Source organism: Coniosporium apollinis (assembly GCF_000281105.1).
Source record: "Coniosporium apollinis CBS 100218 chromosome Unknown supercont1.37, whole genome shotgun sequence".
Lineage (NCBI taxonomy): Eukaryota > Fungi > Ascomycota > Dothideomycetes > Coniosporium > Coniosporium apollinis.
The window spans coordinates 97,818-115,759 of record NW_006913299.1 but is presented as its reverse complement, the minus strand read 5'-3'; the positions used below and the strand labels follow the sequence as shown (position 1 = coordinate 115,759).

Sequence of the window (17,942 nt, the reverse complement as noted above, 5' to 3'; positions counted from 1 at the left end):
TCGTTTGGAAACGAGCGCGGAGAACAGATGCCCTGTAGGAATCTGTGTTTCTCAGGCGATTCTTTAGTCGATTGAATGTGGATGTGCAAGCCAAGCTTCAGCAAGATGGGATCTGGTGTCGTGCAGTTGGCGATGCGATGGAGACTCTGGTTTGGACCCTGAAATCCTTTTTTGGCGGAACAGACAAACAGCCACACAAACCGCACACAGTCATCTGGAAAATTCTCAATGCCAGTCACGAAATACCTTCGTCTGCTGAATATCTGTGTATCGTACTGGCACTTGGATTAAGAGCATAGGGCAGTCTGTTAAAAGGGAGTAAATTCATAATGAACGGCATCAAGGACGTCAGACCAGACCCGACCGCCGACCTCCACTGGTCTGACTACAGAGGAGCTATCCACGAGATCTTTCATGCGAACGCGCTCAAGCATCCAGAGCGCTTGTGTGTTGTGGAGACAGCCAGCAGCACTAGTCCAAGACGAGAATTCTCGTATAGGCAGATTGATCAGGCCTCGAATCAGCTCGCATTCCATCTATTTCAGAATGGAATTGAGCGCGGAGACGTGGTGATGACATACGCTCACCGGGGCGTAGATCTTGTTGTGGCGGTCATGGGCATTCTGAAAGCCGGCGCTACCTTCAGCGTGCTAGATCCGCAGTATCCAGCGGACAGGCAGATCATCTATCTCGATGTCTCCAAGCCGAGGGCGCTGATTAACATCGCGAAAGCAACGGAAGAGGCGGGACAGATCTCGGAGAAAGTGAGATCTTATATCACGGATAACCTGCAGCTGCGGACCGAAGTACCTGCGCTGAAGCTGCACGACGACGGTACTCTTACAGGAGGTTCAATTGATGGCGGTAAAGATGTCTTGGATGCTCAGGTCACCTTTAAGGCCGACCTTCCGGGCGTTGTTGTAGGCCCAGATTCCACGCCGACGCTTTCGTTTACCTCTGGCTCCGAAGGCCGACCAAAAGGTGTCAAGGGAAGGCACTTCTCATTGGCCTACTACTTCCCATGGATGGCGGAGACATTTGGACTCTCAGAGAACGACAGGTTCACCATGTGCTCTGGCATAGCGCACGATCCTATCCAGGTTAGTCATCTCACACCTTCTTTCGGCGGAATTGTACACTCACTGATTCGACGCAGAGAGATATCTTTACTCCACTGTTTCTAGGTGCGCATCTCCTAGTGCCTTCTAGAGAGGACATTCAACACGAAAAGCTCGCCGAGTGGTTTTGCGCGAACGGAGCCACCGTAACCCATTTGACTCCGGCAATGGGCCAAATTCTGGTTGGCGGAGCCAGCTGCCAGTTTCCTGCTTTGAAGAACGCCTTCTTCGTGGGAGACATTCTCATCAAACGGGACTGCCGCCGAATGCAAGAACTTGCTCCAAACTGCCGCATCATTAACATGTACGGTACTACTGAGACCCAGCGCGCCGTTAGCTATTTCGCTATACCTAGCCAAGCCCAGGAGCCTGACTACCTTGACAGTCTGGGAGACGTGATCCCGGCTGGCAGAGGCATGAAGGACGTGCAGCTTCTGGTAGTCGACAGGACAAACCGGGATAGGCTCTGCGATGTAGGTGAAAGTGGCGAGATCTACGTCCGAGCCGGAGGCCTTGCGGAAGGGTATCTTGCCCTCGACGAAGTGACCAAGGAGAAGTTCGTCCCGAACTGGTTTGTCGAGAACAACCAGTGGGTAGAGCAGGATGAGCAGCGGGTCAAGGCTCGGGAAAAGCCGGAACCCTGGCGCGAGTTCTACAAAGGCCCACGGGACAGGCTGTATCGCAGCGGTGACCTGGGCAGATACCGTCCAGATGGCAACGTGGAGTGTACTGGTAGGGCCGACAACCAAGTCAAGATCAGGGGCTTCAGGATAGAACTCGGCGAGATTGACACGCATCTGTCGCAACATCCGCTTGTCAGAGAAAACGTCACGCTCGTACGACGGGACAAAGACGAAGAGCCGACGCTCGTCTCCTACATTGTGCCTGAGATGAAGCGCTGGCAACAATGGGTGAAAGAGAGGGAGAGGAGGAACAGCCTGAGCATAAGCTCCGATGAGGATAGCATGGTTGCGCGCTTGAAGAGATTTCGCTCGCTCAGAGAAGACGTCCGTCAGCATCTCAAGGGCAAGCTCCCGGCATATGCTGTTCCGTCCGTACTGGTTCCCCTCTACAGGTTTCCTCTGAAGTAAGTACTTCTACTTCTGTTCAACCCCATTTCACAGTCCACGTCTTCTACAGGCGAAAACACAGGTACCCAACTTCTCAAGGGGATACTAGTGGAAACTCAAGAGAACATCCTTCGTCCACAGTGTTTTGCGTTCAATGCACATCTTATAACTTCTGCGTTATCTTAAGGGCATACATCTGCGTAGATCACTCTTGAGCACATGCTATCAGCTTTTACTTCTTGGTACAGATTTCCAAACGTTTGTGTTTAGTTCGTCCTTGTCGAGTGATGGTTCGGCTTCTATCCTTCGATTTGTTGCTCCTTCTACGTCTGCCCTCTAACCTCCTTCAGTCCCAACGGGAAAATCGACCGCCCAGCACTCCCCTTCCCTGAGCCGTCCGAGCTCTCAGCAGCCGCGGCCAGACGACTCTCACACGTCACAGCCACGCTTTCCGAGACCGAGAAGACTCTCGCCAGCATCTGGGGCAGTCTCCTGGAACGCGTGTCCGCAGACGCCATCAGCCCTGACGACTCCTTCTTTGACATTGGCGGCCACAGTATCATCGCGCAGACCATGCTTCTCAAGGTCCGCAAGCAGTGGCGCACGACTAACCTCCCAATGACGGCAGTCTTTCAAAGCCCGACACTGCGCGGTTTCGCGGCCGAGATAGACCGGGCAACTGATCCCCTGGGGTTGCGTATGGATGTTGCTGGGAATGTTGAACCAGCCGTGGGGCAGGACGAGGATTACTCCGCTGATGCGCAGGAGTTGGCTAACCAACTACCGAAGAGTTTCACCGCTGCGAACGTGGACGGGTCAGATAAGCAGACAGTGTTCTTGACTGGCGCGACTGGCTTCCTAGGGGCGTACATCCTTGCGGACCTCCTCTCCCGCCCGTCGACCGTAAAAGTAATCGCGCACGTCCGGGCCACAGATCCCAACGCAGGCTTAGCACGCATCGAAGACACGTGCAAAGCGTACGGCATCTGGGACCCCTCATGGCGCTCACGCGTCGAGTGCGTGACCGGGGATCTCGCGTCGCCGCGTCTAGGTCTCAAGCCGGACGTCTGGGACCGCTTGACCAACGAAGTCGACATCGTGATCCACAACGGCGCCGTTGTGCACTGGGTCCGTCCGTACTCGTTCCTGCGTGCGGCGAACGTGCTGAGCACGGTTGCCGCGGTCAATCTCTGCGCTACAGGCAAGCCGAAGCGGATTGGGTTTGTTAGCTCGACCGCTGTACTGGATACTGAGCACTATGTGCAGCTGTCTGATGGTATTGAAGCGGATGGTGGGAGGGGGATACCGGAGTCTGACGACCTGGAAGGGAGCCGTAAGGGTCTTGGTACTGGGTATGGGCAGAGCAAGTGGGCGAGCGAGTTCATTTTGAGAGAAGCTGGGAAGAGGGGGCTGAAGGGCGCGATTATAAGACCGGGGTATGTGACAGGCGACCCGCGGTCTGGTAGTAAGTTACATACTTCTCTCCCTCTACTTTCGGCCTCTTGAGGCGGTCAACAGGACAAACGGCTAACACATCTTTCCAGCAACAATAACAGACGACTTCCTCGTCCGCGTCCTCAAAGCCTGCCACCAACTCCACGCTCGTCCGGATCTCGGCCCCAACACCCTAAACATGGTCCCCGTGACACACGTCGCCCGCGTCGTCGTCGCCTCAACCCTTCATCCCTCAGCCCCTTCCTCCACGTCTGCATTACCTGTATGCCACGTAATCAACCACCCTCGCATAACCTTCAACGCCTATACCGCCGCCCTCCCCACCTACGGCTACTCCGTCCCCAGCGTGCCGTACGCCGAGTGGCGCTCCAAGGCAGAAGCTTACGTCGAGCACGCCGCGGACGAGGGCGGCGAGGAGTGGGCCCTTATGCCGCTGTACGAGATGGCGACCACGGATATGGATGTCAATTGTCGGGCTCGTGCGCTGGATGATGCGAATGCGGCGGCGGCGCTGAGGGCGGATAAGGATGCTACGGGCGAGGATGTGAGTGGTGGGGCGGGTGTTACGGAGGAGATTGTCGGGCGGTACTTAGCGTGGCTTGTGGCTGTGGGGTTCATGGGGAAGCCGGAAGAGAAGGAAGGAAAGGAGTTACCGCGGGTGGAGTTGAGTGGAGAGCAGAGGGAGGCGATGAGGAAGGTGGGCGGGAGGGGGAAGGGGAGTGCGTGAGAGGGGAAATGCGGTATTCAATAGAGCAGACAGGGGCTTCTTTCGAGACGGGAAGGCTGAAGTGTGCATCTAAACCGCCTTGCTATAGACTACTTCTTCACACACCCTGGTTTGCATTGTGCTACTCAGATGATACCATAACAGATTTGAGCGGGAAATGAGGACGCCGCCGTTTTGCATCCATGCAGTTACATGCTTGTCGGTTTCTAATAGCTTGGACAGTCTGCTAGCCGGTTTTTCGTATTGTGTTCCCGCTTATGCCTTTCACGTACGATTCACGCGAGTCGACATCACTGCTCTTGCAAACTCAGAAACACATGACTGCAATATGGTATCGTTTCCCGCAGCTCAATCGAATGTGACGTGCGTTTTACACCACAAGCGATAAGATAGTAGAGTACCAGCGCCGTACGATTGTTGGAACTGGACCGGCTTGATCTACGTCGGTCAGAGTTCGGCATGCCGGGCCCAGTGGTCGCGGCGGATATCCTTCTCATTGACACTGTTAACACACACAAGTATAAATGAGAAACCCGAGAATAGCCCGGACCGAACTATCGCTAGAAGGACAGACTGGGGTCTTGAAGAACGAAGCTGAGCTTTTGCTTGTAGGCAACGACGGATGGGTACGGATACCACGTTCTCCAGTGCCTAAGAAGGATAAACGTCAAAACAACTGAAGGGCGTCTCCGTCGCTCTCGAAGGCCCGGTGGACTCCCTTACAGGGTAGAGACGGGGAGACGGTTCCATGGACGGGACCCGATATACCTAGAGTGCGCTAGCCAGAACGAGCGGGAGAATCCGCAGACCGTTGCTGTTGTGTCACCGTCCGGATAACGTGTAGGCGATATGGGCCATGTTGTCCGGCGCATTGAGGGAATAGCGAGCTGCATGCCAACAGGTATAGAACGTTCAGGAGGTTGGCCGTAGGCTGGAACTAAAATGGATCGCAGTACAAAGTGGCGTTGCACACATCTCCTTCTACACGGATAAGAAGGAAGATGCATCTCAGACCCTAGACGGAAATACCGTCCATACAGAGTCAGGTGGTGGCATGAGACTATTCTCGCGCGTGGGGTTCAAGGCGCGTAGCACCAGCCCAAAAGGCATGGAATAGCTGAGGGGAAGTTGTCCATCTCGAAAGGCTAGGTCTGACAGCAAGACAACAAGGTGAAAGGTTCGGTCAGCTCTCTGCATGAGCGCCGCCTAGTCCTGGAGACGGCAAAATTCTGTGAGTTGAGGACCAGCTGGCTGCTGAGTCCTTGTTCTTCGTGCGAAACACTGGACTTCGAGAGAGGAAGGCCTCGCTTGCCCCTGACAGCAGGGGAACAGGAAAGAATAAAGCGCTAACTTCGAATATACGCGAAAAACCTGCACATGCATCTTCGCCACCCCAGTCACATACGGGATTGAGCCGAAGTTACTTTGGTTGAAAGGGTTTGGATAGGATAGTTGGGAGTGGAATTAGTCTTATTTATGGATCATAGCAGATGGCAACACTTGAAGGAACTACCTCTGCGATGGCTTATAGGACTGACAGATGGGTTACTCTCTGCAACGTAGACTCTGGCTAAAATTAACCCTGAGTTTTCTAAACCCTCTTAGCATAGATGAGATTGCTGTTTTCGGCTTCCGCTGAGATGATGAAATTGAGCTAAAAAACCTGCACCGGATTTATGGCTACAAGAGTATCTAGGCTTGCTCACGATCCATATTACGAATTCCTTGACTAACGCGAGACCCCGTCAACTGCGTCTAAACATACCTCACTGTCAGGAACCGAAGTAGAACGTAAACCCAATTGAGGCCATCAGCTGAGCTACTAAGCAGCATGAACACCATGGTGAGGATATCTTAGCATTGTCGGTGCTCCAAGCATCCGCTGATAGCTTTCCACATCGAGTAGCAAAGCTTGCTGGCCAGGAAGATCAATCTGGGGATGCTGAGACTCCTGGCTGGGGCGGCACTCCGATTGAGACAAGGTGAGAAAAGTAGAAGCTGTGGTCTTCCAAGGTTGATGTCAAGACCACGCACAACACCAATTGTTCGGCTTTCGCGGCTGTCGGCCCAGGCCGCACCACGCACCACTTGCATCATCGTTCAGGGGCTGGGCAAAGTTGAGGTTGCTGTTCTAGTCACGCAAATCACCAGTGTTAAGCGGCAAGCGTTTTTGCGCTCTGGCGGCGCATTGATGTTAATCCGCCCCGGGCTCTCTCGATCTGAACTTCAAATCCTCATCTCCTCGAACCAACCACGTGCCAACCTGTAACAAGTTCTCAAAACGCTCTGCGACGCAAGTCGGCCTTGTGTCGGATGAAACGCCAGCCAAGTGGTCCTGACGCGCAAGCACAATTCCAGCAGGTGCTCTCCATTGGACGTTCAGAGTCCATAACGTAAGCCAAGATCCCCGCATTGAGCTAAATCGCGGATCATCAAGGATCCAGCTCTGGGGCATCCCGTAGTCGAAGGCTGTGCTTCTTCAGCCTAACTTCAGATGTCCTAGAGCAAATATGCTCGACATCGATTGACCTCTCCGCGTTCGAGCCCCGAAGAGCTTCAGTCCTAGCCTCCGGCCGCCTCAGGCGCCTATTCGCTGATGAGAGCTCTGCTAGCTGAGGAGAATTTGGCGCTTCGTCCGAACAACCTCACAAGCATGGCACGCCGGCACAGCAAGCCTTGGAAGGGCTCGGCCTTGCTGCCGTGGCACGTTGCTGGTTGGATTCAATCCTGGGCTGGGCATCGCTGGAAGGATGGCCCGATCCCCTTGTTTGTTGCTTGCCCCGTCACTTAAGTACTTCCCCTCTCGTGTCGAGCTCCTCCAGCATCTTCCTTCAACCATCTCATCTATCACCATAATCAGCAACCGTTGCCCACCATGCAGCTCAAGAACCTCACGCTCGCTGCCCTCGTAGGCGCTGTCTCTGCCCAGCAGATGATGAATCTGACCGGCACCATCGCATCGAACAATGCCACTTCTAACCTCACCACCTTCTTTGGCTTGTTTCCTGAACTAGCGCAGACGCTCGACAGCGCTCAGAACATCACCTTCCTGGCCCCGTCGAATGAGGCGGTAGCAGCTTTGTTGGAGTCCAATCCCAATATTACACAGAATACCGATGCCCTCCGAGCTGTTCTGCAGTATCATGTTCTCAACGGCACCTACCTCTCGTCTGCCATCACAAACACTAGCGCGTTTGTGCCGACGCTGCTGACCAACCAGACGTTCACCAACGTTACCGGAGGACAAGTCGTGGAGGCAATCAACATTGGAGGCAATGTTACATTCTACTCTGGACTTCTCCAGAACGTCTCCGTTGTTCAGGCTGTAAGTCGCCAAGCCATCCACAATTGCACCATTTACTCACCAGTACTCTAGGATCTAAACTTCACTGGTGGTGTTATCCACGTCATCGACGGCCTCCTCACTGTTCCCGCGAACGTTTCGGAGACAGCTCTTGCTGCCGGGCTGACTTCGCTCGTGGGTGCCCTGAACAACACGGACCTCGTCGGTGCTGTGAATAGCCAGTCCGACGTGACCATCTTCGCCCCGAACAATGCGGCCTTCCAAAACATTGGCTCTGCTGTTGCCAATTTGACAACCGAGGAACTCGCTGCCATCCTCCAGTACCATGTTGTTGCCGGTGAATCCCCGCTCTACAGCAGCACTTTGACGAACGGCACGACCGTCACGACCTTGGGCGGCGAGGATCTTACAATCACCCTGATCAACGGCTCAGTCTTCGTCAACTCTGCTGAGGTTGTCACTCCCAATGTTTTGGTCGCCGGTGGTGTCGTCCACGTTATTGACAAGTAAGCTCAGTCAATAGCGCGCATTTGTGAACAGAACGTCTTTGCTGATTCAGCCTTGCAGCGTCCTCAACCCCCAGATGTCCATGGCCCCCAATGCCAGCGCTACCACAGGCGCACCGGCCTTCTCTGGCGCAACCAGCGCGTCGGAGGCACCATTCACTAGCGGCGTGGCCGCCCCTTCCACCACCATCAACCCCAGCGAAGCTGGTGCCGGTGCCGCTAGCAGCACGAGCAGCGCTCTTGGTGTGGCGATGAAGACCGGCGCTGTCGGTGCGGCTGCCTTGTTCGGCGCTGGTGCTGCTTTGTTGAACTACTAGGCTGCTACGGTAGTGGGATGTGGAATTGGAAGGTGTATGTGAAGATGTTGTGAGTTTTAGCGACTCCAAGTTGGCGGCTTGTAATGTAGTGGCACGACTTTTATGTATACCATTTTCGCACCAGCGCGACGAGATAGGCATTTTCAAGCGCAGTCGCTGTATCTACGAATTACTGCACATCTCCCAAATTCTCCGCATGTTTATAAAAGCTGTCATGTTGCAATGCACCTGCTACGAGTTAGCCATGCGCGAAGGGCTCTTGGTCTGGCAGTTTGTAGCACGAGTCGCACATGTTTGAACATCAGCCGGGAACCTCGCAAGGCTGATGGATAGCGGTGTAACAACTGTGTCCACACAAGCGCAGCTGCAACACTCAATGGTATGCTGCTACCCACTGCAAGTATATCGACGAAACAGTGACCTTGGGGTTGAGGCTACTCTACGCACAGCACGATGGCTGGATGCAGGCCAGCATCCGCTTTACCCGGACGCCTGCCTTCGCTTCGACACCTGGGCAGGCTCTGAGTGAATCCCGTCCCCCCGCCAAACGGGCCTAAAGCCATCGGCCATGCAATCGCGGAGATGATGGCGGCTCAACAGCCTTCTTGGCTCCCTCGGCAGCCTGTGCTCATTGGTGGCGGTGCGGCTTGGATGATGATATCTGCGAAGTAAACTCTGGCAAACAGGAACCTCATCGACGTTCGCCAGTCGCCTTCTCTGCTTGCGCATACCCCAATTCTGTTCTTCTATTCACTTTCGGACAATTTTTCTGCATTCTCAATATCTCCGCCGATGCATTGCTAGATTGCGACCCTGCGCTAACTGTTCGCGCTCCTATCTGCTCAACCGCCGAGGACGAGGCCACACGTCGTGGTCTTCCCTATCCAAGATGGGCTTCATGCGCCAAACATGGACGCTGACGCGCAAGACCCTCCTGGTGTTCTATGTCCGTCACTGGTTCACGACGACTGTGCGGGCCTTCATTTCGCCTATCATTTTCGTGAGTACAAGTCAGCCGCTGGAAAGGAGCATCGACATTGACCAGCGTGTAGATGTTCTTTATTTCATATTCCAAGAACTTCTTCGTAGCCCCTTCGGACTATGGTGTGGGCTCTGCTACACCCGTCAGAGACTTCGCGAGCGCGTTCAATGCGGCCACGCCGAACAGGAGGACAATCCCACTGATCAACAATGGACTCATTGGAGGAGATATTGAGCGTCTGATAAATCAGATTGCGGAGCCTATGCGCGCAGCCGGCGCAGATGTTCAGATTCTCAATGACGAAACTGAACTACTGACCATCTGCCGGAGTTCGCTGCGCGGTGTAACGAATTGCTACGCGGGCGCAAGCTTCCACTCGTCTCCCACGGAGGGTCCTGGAGGACTGTGGAACTACACCATCAGAGCGGATGGCGCATTGGGCGAGAGGATATTTGTCAACGATGAGGATAATGATGGCCAAATTTACATTCTGCCCTTTCAGCACCTGGTTGACTCTACGATAGCGTCCATCAATGGGACTACTCTGCCGAGCGAAGTCAATGAGTACCCGTTCACGAGTAAGACAGCTCTCACAAGCTCAGCTGCGCTTTGCGCTAACAGATCGTGTAGCAAGGACGAGTGAAGAGCGTGAAGACAATATCCGGAGGCTTTACATGAACAGTCTAATCAACATCCTGGCGCTTGCGTATCTCATCGGCATCATCAATGTTTGCTACCAGCTCACTGGATTGATGGCTACTGAAAGAGAGTTGGGTATGTCACAACTCATCGAAGCCATGACTCCAAATGCACGCGGGTGGTACACTCAAGCGGCCCGATTGATCTCAACTCATCTCGCGTTCGACATCGTACATTTCCCTGGTTGGGTGATTATGTCACTCATCGTCTCTCGCCTCACGTTTCCGAATTCGTCTGTAGCCATCCTTATTGGAGTACATATCCTCGCCGGGCTTTCGCTTTCAAGCTGGTCTGTCTTTGGCGCCGCCTTCTTCCGCAAGGCGCAGCTATCAGGTATCGCGGTCGTAATCGGGAGCATCGTGCTGGCGATAATTGCACAGATTGCCGTAGGACGGAGCGGAACAGGCGCTGTGGCTGTCACGGGCCTGCTCTTCCCGCCTATGACCTACACCTACTTCATCATCTATCTAGCACGATGGGAGAGATTCGATCTCGGTGCAAACCTCGGCGAAGCCGCGCCTGAGAACCCGTGGCGCCTTCCTGGCATCGCGCTCTGGATCTTCTTCCTCGTCCAGATTATTGTGTACCCCGTCCTCGCGGCGCTAGTTGAAAGAAGCTTATATGGGACAGGATCGAAGGAGAGGAAGATGGTGTTCAACCCCGCAGATCCGTCGAAAGCCATTAAAATCAATGCGTTGTCCAAGACTTTTCTTCCCGGCTGGTGGCAGAGGACTGTTTACTCGCGCTTTGGCGGCAAGAAGGCCGAGCCGGTTAGAGCGGTCGTTGACTTGACGCTTACCGTTCTCCAAGGCCAGATCATGGTGCTCTTGGGGGCGAACGGCGCTGGTAAATCCACGACCATGGATGCAATAGCTGGCTTGACCACGATCAGCAGCGGCTCAATAGAAGTTGACGGCACGGGTGGTGTAGGTCTTTGCCCGCAAAAGAACGTTATGTGGGCCGAACTCACGGTCTTCGAGCACATTGAGCTTTTCAACGCTCTGAAGACAACAGGCCAGAAAGACTCTAAAGACCAGATCCGTGAGCTGGCCGAGGCCTGCGACCTTGGCCACAAGCTTCATGCCAGATCGAAAACCCTCTCCGGCGGACAAAAGAGAAAGCTTCAGCTCGCAATGACATTTACTGGTGGAAGTAGAGTGTGCTGTGTGGATGAAGTCTCATCCGGCCTCGACCCCTTGTCGCGTAGGAAGATCTGGGACATCCTCCTGGCGGAGCGTGGCAGAAGAACCCTCCTTCTCACAACGCATTTCCTCGATGAGGCTGATGTCTTGTCGGACTACATTGCCATCATGTCAAAGGGTGTCTTGAAAGCAGAAGGGGGCGCTCCGCAGCTCAAGCATCAGTACGGTGGTGGCTATCGCGTTCACATCTACAACACGTTGAACTTCAGTCCACCCGCGGAGTTCGCAAGCGTTCCAAAACAGCTCCTGTATGACCAAACGGTCTATACCCTCCCGAACTCTGCACAAGCCGCGAAGTTTGTAGGGAGACTGGAGAAGGAAGGCATACACAATTACCAAGTCAACAGCCCTACCATTGAGGACGTCTTCCTGAAGCTTGCTGAGGAGGTGAAAACGGACCTTCCCAATGGTCAAGGCACCGCTCTGCCGGTGCAATCCGGATCGGAACCAAAGTTTGGTGACGAGCTGTTGCTGTCCGAGGCGCCATCCGAAGTTAAATCCGCTGACGCTGGGCCTCAACTATACGCAGGCAAGCCAACCTCCATGTTGCGGCAGACATGGATCCTTTTCCGCAAGCGACTTACCATCCTGGGCCGAAACAAGCTTCCGTACGCTGCTGCAGCTTTGCTGCCCATCATTGCGGCTGGACTGGTCACTCTCTTTATCCAGGATTTCAGTCCATTAGCATGCTCACCAGGCGCCTCTGCGAGCAGCCCCCGCCGCCGAAGTTTCGCACGTGACGTACGGCGACCAAATATCCCAATCGGGCCGTCTAGTGCAGTATCCGTCGAAAGACTAGCATCAGCTCTTGGTATCAATCCTGATAGCTTTCAGCTCGTCGAGACCTTGGCGGAGTTCAACCAGTATGTCGTGGACAACTATCCTACGGTCTCACCTGGAGGCTTCTTCCTCGGTGATACCCCAGTGTTTGCTTACATCGGGGAGCTGTTCACTCACTGGGGCGTCTTCACTCAGAACCTGCTCGACAATGCGCTTACCGGCACTCGGATTGCCACAGGATACCAGGAGTTCGCTTCCCCATTTGCGCCTTCCGCTGGGGACTCTCTGCAGTTGATCCTCTATTTTGGACTCGCTATGTCAGCCTACCCGGGCTTCTTCGCGCTTTACCCAACCATGGAGCGCTTGAGAGGAGTGCGTGCGCTGCATTACTCGAATGGCATTCGTGCCACGCCGCTGTGGCTTGCCTACGTGTGCTTTGACTTCTTGATCGTCCTTGTTATCAGTGTGGTGGCCATTGGCATCTTCGTTGGTGCTTCTAGTGCCTGGTATTACCCTGGCTACCTTTTCACTGTCTTCTTCCTCTATGGACTTACTTCGGTTTTACTCTCCTACGTGGTGTCTTTGTTCGCAACGTCGCAGCTGGCTGCGTTCGCGTTCGCGGCAGGGGGGCAGGCTTGTTTCTTCTTGCTTTACTTTATTTCGTACGTACTCTCCCCACGTCTCCTCTATGGAGCTGAGTACTAACCTCCGCTTAGGTACATGTGCATCATCACATACAGCCCCACAACCCAGATAGATAGAAACGTGGAGATTGCTCACTTCACTATCGCACTGGTTACGCCGTCCGGCAATCTCCTCCGAGCATTACTCCTTACGCTGAACCAGTTTGCCCTCATCTGCGACAACGATGAGGTCGCATCCTACGGAGGCGACATCAGCGTCTTCGGCGGTCCAATCCTCTACCTCATTGTCCAAGCTCTCCTGCTCTTCGGCTTCCTCGTCTGGTGGGACAGCGGCTACAAGCCCGCGTTCCTCATCCGCGACCCCTACCGCGCCACCGACGAAGAAGAGTCAGACTCGATAGACGCGGACGTCGGAGCCGAGCTCACGCGCGTAAAGAGCTCCGAGGACGGGCTACGCGTGCTCCACCTGACTAAAACCTTCGGCACCAACACGGCCGTCCAAAACGTGACCTTTGGCGTCAAGCGCGGCGAGGTCTTCGCCCTGCTCGGCCCTAACGGTGCGGGCAAGTCGACTACTATCAGCCTCATCCGCGGCGACATCCGGCCTAACAAGGGCGACGTTCTTGTTGAGAATACATCTATCATCCGGCACCGTGCCGCTGCGCGCCAGAACCTGGGCGTCTGTCCGCAATTCGATGCTATGGACCAGATGACCGTGACGCAGCATCTGCGGTTCTACGCCCGCGCCCGCGGCGTCGAGGACGTCGAGCACAACGTCACGCAGGTCATGCAGGCTGTTGGCCTCACGCCGTTCGCCAGCCGTATGGCCGCCAAGCTGTCCGGCGGGAACAAGCGCAAGCTCTCGCTCGGCATCGCGCTCATGGGCAATCCGTCCGTGCTCTTGCTCGACGAGCCATCCTCGGGCATGGACGCCGCGGCGAAGCGCGTCATGTGGGCTACGCTGAACGCCGTCAGCGCCGGCCGTAGTCTGGTCATCACGACGCACAGCATGGAGGAGGCGGACGCGCTGGCGCATCGCGCGGGCATTCTGGCGAGGAAGATGCTCGCGATGGGCAGCAGCGAGGAGCTAAGGCGGAAATGGGGCGATAAGTGGTTCGTGCATGTTGTGCATCAAACTGCACCCAGGACGAGCCAGGCGGAGATGGAGGCGCTGAGGGACTGGGTCGAGGCGAATGTGTCGCGGGCGGAGGTCGAGGACAAGATGATGCATGGGCAGCTGAGGTTTAGCGTCCCGGTTGCGGGCCACGAGAAGGGAACGGAGGGTGGTGTGGAGAGTATTGCGCAGTTGTTCCAGCTGCTGGAGAGGCATAAGGAGGAGTTGGCGATTGAGTATTACTCCGTTAGCCAGACGACGCTGGATCAGGTGTTTTTGGCGATTGTGAGGAAGCACAATGTGGAGGAGGAGAATTCGCATCCGGTGGTGAAGGGGAAGGGAGGCGTCTTGGGGAAGGTCAGGAAGGTGTTTGGGGGGTGATTGGTAGAAGGTAGAGATAGAGCTCTCAGAGAGGAGGCCTTTTCCTTGGCATTGCGAGGGCGTTGTAGTGCGGGAGCATAGCAGGAATTAATCCGATGTTGGACAGAGGATCCTGTACCGCTCTCTAAGCAACATGCAAAGGTGAAACCAAAGAAACCTGAAGGCTGTCGAAGCGCGGTGCTTGTTGTTAAAACCTGCTGTACGTGTACTGCCGCAAGGGTGCCCAACAAGGCCTCACCCCGTCTCCCGTTAGTATCCGAGGCGGTCCAGCTGGGTCCGTCTTTTTGCTACAGAGTCAGCGACTCAAGCACAGACTGTCCTCAGTGGGACCATTCGTAGAGGGCCTTCGTTGGCTTAGGGTGTGGGCTCGTCTTTGGATATTCCGTATGAGGCTTACTGCTCATACTAGTTCTTATCCTTATAGCTTTAGTTCGCGCCTGTTATGCCGTAGTAATATAGAAAACGCAACGCTATCTCATTTTGCCGAGCCTTTCCCAGATGTTGGTCACCTGGTTGCTTGAAAGGCCGCTTTCGTCACGTGATGGTATTGAGCCTTAGCGACCGCGATAGCGGTTCAGATCTCCGGGTCAGCGCAACTGTGGTGGAGCAGCTTCATCTCACGTCGATTCTTAGTATTGGATTCCGAGCTTTTCCAGTCACTGGGTTTGTTGGGTCTAAGAGGGCGGGTGCTCAGGAAGAGCACATAGCTTATTGTACTACACAACACTCGCAGGCGTATAGTACATGAAGACTCCGGTAGAGATGATAGCATGAGGGCAAGCTGTTGCGTCATGATGGCGAACACAAACCAGAAATGAGTGATTATTCTAAGCTGGTATATTGAGTCGCTAGGCACTAACCAACGACAATGACCAAAACGCTAACACTCATGCAAAGCCGCCGACTAGGCCACCTGCTCGATGACAGACATAACCTCATTAACCAACGCATTCGTGGCATCTACATCACAACTCCCTGCTTATATCTCCTGTACATTACACGAACACTCTAGTGCACAAAGCTGTGCTGCACCACCTTCGGCTTCTCATCGAAATCGTCAACGATCTCGGTGTGCTGGCCGGCGAACTGATCGACCTTGGTCTTGGCGAACTTCCTAGCACTGACGCCGTTCTCGAAGAGAACGTCGAGCTCGGCGTAGGTACGGCCTGCACGTAGGTTAGCATGTACCGTGTTGGGAGTGGGGTGAAGCACATACCCTTGGGTTCAGGAAGACGGAAATAGCACCACGTGAGAAGCAGTGCATTGACACCAGCCCAGAAGAAACCGGTGAAGGGGCCCCAGTTCCACTCGGTGTTGAGAAGCATTCTCGGCATGATGATGTTGTTGATGATACCGCCGATATTGTAGAAGTTTCGGGCCAGCACAACGGTCTTGATCTTCAGTCGAGTTGACGGGATCTCAGCGACAAGAGAGTAGCAGACGGGGCCCACAGTGAAATCGTAGCTGGGCTACCGTTAGTATCGACACAACGAGAAGTAGTTGGAGAACTTACACAAAGGTATAAATAAGCAACAAAGATCCAATAGCCCAACTAGCGCCCGTGTTCGTGCCGTTGGAAGTCCTCTCGGGAATACCGGCGAAGCCGACGGCAAGGAGGAGGACAAGCATGACGGCCAAACCAGCGATGTAAATGGTGCGTCTGCCGACGTGAGGCATGAGGAACCAGGAGCCGATGGTGCCGACGGCGCCCATAGCATACTGACCCAAGTTCAAGTTGAACACATCCGTGTTCGCGAGGCCAGCCTGTTGGTAGAACTGGACGGAGTAGCCCATAAGAGCGGCACCGCAGAAAGCCTGGATGACCCAAGTCATGGATGCAATCTCAGTACGTCGACCATCGACGCCACGGAAGCACTGGACGTAAGATGTAGACTCGGCCATCGCCTTCTCGAGTTCATTGGTAGCCTTGATCATAGCAACCTGGGCATCGGCGTCGAACGGAACATTGGTACCCCGCTTGGTGAGGGCTAACAGTGACTTCTTCGCATCCTCCTCACGGCCCTTGCGTACCAGCCACCAGGGGCTCTCCGGAGCCATGATAGCAAACGGAAGAATGAGGACGGGCCACACCCACTGAAGGGCGTACGGAATGCGGTACGCCCACTGGTCAGTCCTCTCGAGGAAACCGCGCAGAACACCAGCAGCGATGAATTGTCCCTAGACAAGACGATTAGCTGCGGGCTCTGTGCCACAACGGGCACCGGAAAACCTTACTATGACCCAGCAGAGATTCACGTAGGTTGTGAGATAGGCGCGCAGGGCCACTGGGCAAATTTCGGAGGCGTAGGTGACGGTGAGGGTCTGAAAAATACCCCAGGGAATTCCGCAGAGCACGGCGCCGAGTAGAATTACTCCAATGCTGGGAGCGAAGAACGGTATGAAGAGGAAGCAAATCATGACGAGGAGCGAGAGAACCATGGTCTTTTTGTAACCGATTATGTCGGAGATATAGCCGTTGAGATAGAGACCAATGATAGACCCCACCTGCAGTATGTTAGAGGCGACTTCGCGCCACGAATGTAACGGTATCATACCTGTACACCGTTCGTGATACCAGACTGCCACGCAGCTCCGATTTGCAGCTGTCCAGGGTTTTCCGGGTCCGGTTCAGTACCATATCTGTTTTTGAAAGGTGGGAAGCCGAAGAATGAACCGGTAAGAGATAAGTCATAGCCTTCCATAACGACGGCGGTGGAGAAGGCAACAGAAAACATAACGGCCTTCGGATAAAGCTTGAGAGCATCTCGAATGGTCATCTCATGCTCCGCTTGAGTAGCCGATTGAGCTCCCTGATGAAGATTGGCGATGTCAGGATTGACAACGCTCATCTTGCGAAAAGATTCATCGTTAACTCGAAGCACCCCGTCATTGTCGCGGTCGACGTTGACGACGGAGGACCTCCGTCTCGCGTCCATGATGGATAAGACGTGCTAGAAGAAGAAGTGTAGATGTGAAACTGTGAACCCTGTAGGGGAGGAAGTCGATTGCTGCAATCAATGCCAGGCGGACGTCCCAGGATGTTATATAGATCATGATGCTGCTGGCAGCCACAGACGTAGTGGGGTGAGGATGCGCCTGCGCCAGCTAAGTGGCAGTCGCGTTGTATTGGACGCACCCCGTGGGGATTTCTGGGGAAAACAGCGCCGTTACTCTCTTTGGGAGGTCTTGGGCAAGGGATCACAGCGCTAGGACACGGCATGAGCGCATGAGACAGCATGAGGACCCGTGTGGTCGATCGAGGCTTTCTTCAGGGTGCGGCTGGAAGAAGCCCCTCCGGCCACCGTCCCACACAGAGAGCTCTGGTCTGGAGCTCGGTGCGACGGTCCGAGGAACAACCAATCACGGCGCGTCCACGATAGACGTTGGAAGCTCGAGAGAGCTCTCCAAGCTGCGACCGTTTCTTAGGAAAGCTTTGGTCGCAAAGCGCACTGAATGCGAAGCTTACCGACGCGGCCGTTTGACAGAGTCGTCCACTCGCTCGACGCTGACAGAGCTTGTTTACAGCCGAGCTTAATATGCGCCTTAATCGGTAGTCCCGAGACTATCCAATAACCTCCGCGTGTTACTTGGCCATATTCATCAAAGGCCGCCTCCGCGAGCGCGGCGTCCAAGGCGAGCGCGG

The 17,942-nt window shown here is 54.7% G+C and overlaps 4 protein-coding genes across 4 annotated transcripts; 3 read left to right on the top strand and 1 right to left on the bottom strand.

The window, feature by feature from the left end:
* Positions 1-329: 329 nt before the first annotated feature.
* Positions 330-4,370, top strand: W97_07018 (L-aminoadipate-semialdehyde dehydrogenase; the record flags this gene model as incomplete). Its single annotated transcript, XM_007784891.1, has 4 exons — positions 330-1,100; positions 1,157-2,205; positions 2,539-3,653; positions 3,733-4,370. The coding sequence occupies 4 exons, from the start codon at positions 330-332 to the stop codon at positions 4,368-4,370; spliced, it is 3,573 nt and encodes a 1,190-aa protein (XP_007783081.1).
* A 2,875-nt stretch (positions 4,371-7,245) lies between these two features.
* W97_07017 (uncharacterized protein) lies at positions 7,246-8,497 on the top strand (the record flags this gene model as incomplete). The annotated part of the gene is made up of 3 exons (XM_007784890.1): positions 7,246-7,695; positions 7,747-8,180; positions 8,242-8,497. 3 exons carry the CDS (start codon positions 7,246-7,248, stop codon positions 8,495-8,497), a joined length of 1,140 nt encoding a protein of 379 aa, XP_007783080.1.
* Positions 8,498-9,386: 889 nt separating this feature from the next.
* Positions 9,387-14,299, top strand: W97_07016 (uncharacterized protein; the record flags this gene model as incomplete). The annotated part of the gene is made up of 4 exons (XM_007784889.1): positions 9,387-9,497; positions 9,550-10,057; positions 10,110-12,822; positions 12,877-14,299. The coding sequence occupies 4 exons, from the start codon at positions 9,387-9,389 to the stop codon at positions 14,297-14,299; spliced, it is 4,755 nt and encodes a 1,584-aa protein (XP_007783079.1).
* A 1,008-nt stretch (positions 14,300-15,307) lies between these two features.
* W97_07015 (uncharacterized protein) lies at positions 15,308-17,235 on the bottom strand (the record flags this gene model as incomplete). The annotated part of the gene is made up of 5 exons (XM_007784888.1): positions 15,308-15,465; positions 15,516-15,763; positions 15,813-16,477; positions 16,535-16,804; positions 16,855-17,235. The coding sequence occupies 5 exons, from the start codon at positions 17,233-17,235 to the stop codon at positions 15,308-15,310; spliced, it is 1,722 nt and encodes a 573-aa protein (XP_007783078.1).
* Between the last annotated feature and the right edge of the window lie 707 nt (positions 17,236-17,942).